At 46.4% G+C, this 2,866-nt stretch overlaps 1 protein-coding gene across 1 annotated transcript in view; it reads left to right on the forward strand.

Annotated features, from left to right (window-relative positions):
- Nucleotides 1-2,561: 2,561 nt before the first annotated feature.
- ADGRA3 (adhesion G protein-coupled receptor A3) overlaps nucleotides 2,562-2,866 on the forward strand; it is a 142,474-nt gene continuing 142,169 nt past the window's right edge. Inside the window, exon 1 of the mRNA XM_029952283.1 lies at nucleotides 2,562-2,830. Coding sequence (XP_029808143.1) covers nucleotides 2,562-2,830 — 269 coding nt within the window. The remainder of the gene's footprint in view (nucleotides 2,831-2,866) is intronic.

Consider the following 2,866-nt stretch of genomic DNA (forward strand, 5'->3'; position numbering starts at 1 on the left):
GGGCTGGGGTAGCTTAATTAAAGCGCAGCTTTTGATTTGATGGAGGGTAAGTGATGGTAAGTGTCAGACAGTATCATCCTCTGAGATTTTTGTACGTGTGGAAGGGACTACCTGCTGTTTCCTTATGAAGCCATACTGGTACAGAAATGATAACAACCAGGGGTTGTGTGATTCAAAGGGCCACCGTGTTGAGAGAGATTCTTTCTAAAGTTCTTTCCAGCCTTCATACACTACTATCTTGTGATCTATAATGATTTTTATTTTTCAAAGACGGTATGAGCGATTCCTGTACAAGAATGGCTGAAATTGTCCATGTAAGAAAACATTTCATTTCCTCTGTGTTTCTCCTTGAATGTGTGGTACCACTTAAGATTTTTTTTAAGTTTATTTATTTACCTTGAGAGAGAGAGAGAGAGAGAGAGAGAGAGAATGGGGGAGGGACAGAGAGAGGAAGAGAGAGAATCCCAAGTAGGCTCTACACTGCCAGCCCTGTTCGGGGCTCGAGCTCATGAACCGTGAGATCATAAGCTGAGCTGAAATCTAGAGTTGGATACTTAATTGACTGAGACACCCAGGCGCCCCCCACTTGAGATTCTTTAGAGGATATGTACAAAATGGATATGTTAGTTCTTGTGGCAAATTTCAAAATAGAGATGCACATTTACTTCAACTACAGGCTGACATAGAGTATGTGAAAATATTCAGATTCTAAGTTTACATGATAATTGGTAGCTATGACAATGTTAATATGGCTACTAAAAACTTCCATTTCACCACAGTAAGAAGTATTTGCCTTTTTTTTTAATGTTTATCTGTTTATTTTTGAGAGAGAGAAAGAGAGAGAATATTCCAAGCAGGCTCTATGCTGTGTCGATGCCACAAATCTTGAGATCATGACCTGACTGGAAATTGAGACTCAGATGTTTAACCGATTTAGCCACCCAGGTGCCCTAAGAAGTTTCTAGTTTTATAAAGAAAATGGGTGATGATGATAATAATTTTGTTAATGAATAATGATTCTTTACATAAATTCAAAAGCAATGTAAATAATTTTACCTGCTTAACACAGAGACATTGTTTTTCCTTCTAGCTGATTTACAGATTTAAAGCGGTGACAGTGATCTGCCCTTTATTGAATCCATCAGTGTGGAGATCTGCATTGTCCAATGGGGTAGCCATTAGGCACTTTGGGTTGTTTAAACTTAAATTTAAATGAATTAAAAATAAATGAAAAATTATCTTACTTCACAAAGGCTCCATACCAAGTGTTAAACAGCCACCTGTAGCTGCCATATTGGACAACACAGACCTAGAATATTCCTATCCCATAATGTACTATTAGCAATGGGTACTGTTGGGCTTATATGATTGAATCTCAAGAAATGTTGGTCAGATGAAGTACTATTCAAATATCAATGCAAGAGTGTATGTTAAGTGGAGATCATTTATTTACAATTGAGAAAGTTCTAGTCATAGACTCCTGGGAATTGGTCCCTTGGATAAACTCTGCAGGGGCCCTAGACCCAGACAGGAAAAGCCCTGGGCTCTGCATTTTAGAGGGCACTATCTTAGTTCACCTCCCCAGAGGGCAAAGTCTCCAAGGCCAAGGGATGTATTTCCTAGGCGCCTGGGTCCCCTTCCTGCTTCTAGACCTTGTCCAAGGTACCCAGAATCCTGCACTTCACTGATCAGAAATTCCCAAGGCTACTTCCAGGCACTGAGCAGGCCTCTTTCCAGAATTGTTCTCCCAAGGAAAGACCAAACAACTGATGCGTGCACTGCTATGCCAAGGGGCGGCTGTTTGGGGGTGTGGACGGAGCTTGGTTGAATGGGCTCCGGGATCTATACATGTGCAGAAAGCCGCCTTGTATAAGAACTGAGCTGGCACAAGCAGTGAAGGGTGTGGAAGCGTGTAGGCCAACGGCTGGGGTCTGGCTCTTTCCTCCCAGCCATGTTTCAGGGACTCCAAGGCATCTGAGAGCTCTGTACACACACCTGGCCTTGTGGGTTGTTATTAAGGTATGTTTCTCAAGGTAAGAAAATAGAATATATTTTGTGTGCTTGATATATTTCTTGTAAATATTTAAACACAAAGTATTTAAACATAGACTGTGTCAGCCCAGGTCTTGCAAATATCAGGGTGGGGCTGGTAGCCCTTCATAGAAGAGTGATATTCAGCTGGGCCTTCCTGACTAGTTTGGTCATTGTTGCTCTAACTGGTTACACTGGAGGTATCTGTTGATGTCAGAGGAAAATTTCTTTTTGGTCATGCGGGACCCTGATGCATCCTTTCCAGGGTTCACAGCCGGAGTCCTTGAAGGCTAGAAACAGCTTCTGAGAGTCCGCGGACCAACAGGGGAACCTGTTCCTTGCTCTGGTGCATTTGGGACAAATGAGGCTACCTTGTGCCAAGAGAAGGCGTGAAATCCCTTGGGAGGTGGGGTGGGGGTGAGGTGGGAACTTGGTTTGGGTGTCCTTTCCCGTCCCTTCCTTTCTCGGAGAAAATATATCCCTGCACTTCTCCCTCACCCCCAGTTTCAGGCCAGGGCTCCTCGGGCGGAATGGGCTCCGGGGGCGCACGGGGCGGCTTTGTCTGGAGGGCGGCCGAGGGAATGCTGCGAGAGAGCGGCTACCGTGGCTGGAGTGCGGATGGGAACTTTCTTCCGCCCTCGCCACGAGTTACCGGACTCCCGCCGGGCGCTCACAGCTGCTGCCCGGAGGCCGAGCCCGGGGCCGGGCGTGCACCGGGTCGGGGGTCGGGCCCCGGACCGGAGCGGGCAGCGCAGTCCGGGAGCGCGCTCTTCCTAACCCGAGCCGCAGGCGGCGGGAGGCGCGAGAAGAGGAGGAGGAGGATGGGAGGAGGGGA

Source organism: Suricata suricatta, chromosome 1 (assembly GCF_006229205.1).
Source record: "Suricata suricatta isolate VVHF042 chromosome 1, meerkat_22Aug2017_6uvM2_HiC, whole genome shotgun sequence".
Taxonomy (NCBI): domain Eukaryota; kingdom Metazoa; phylum Chordata; class Mammalia; order Carnivora; family Herpestidae; genus Suricata; species Suricata suricatta.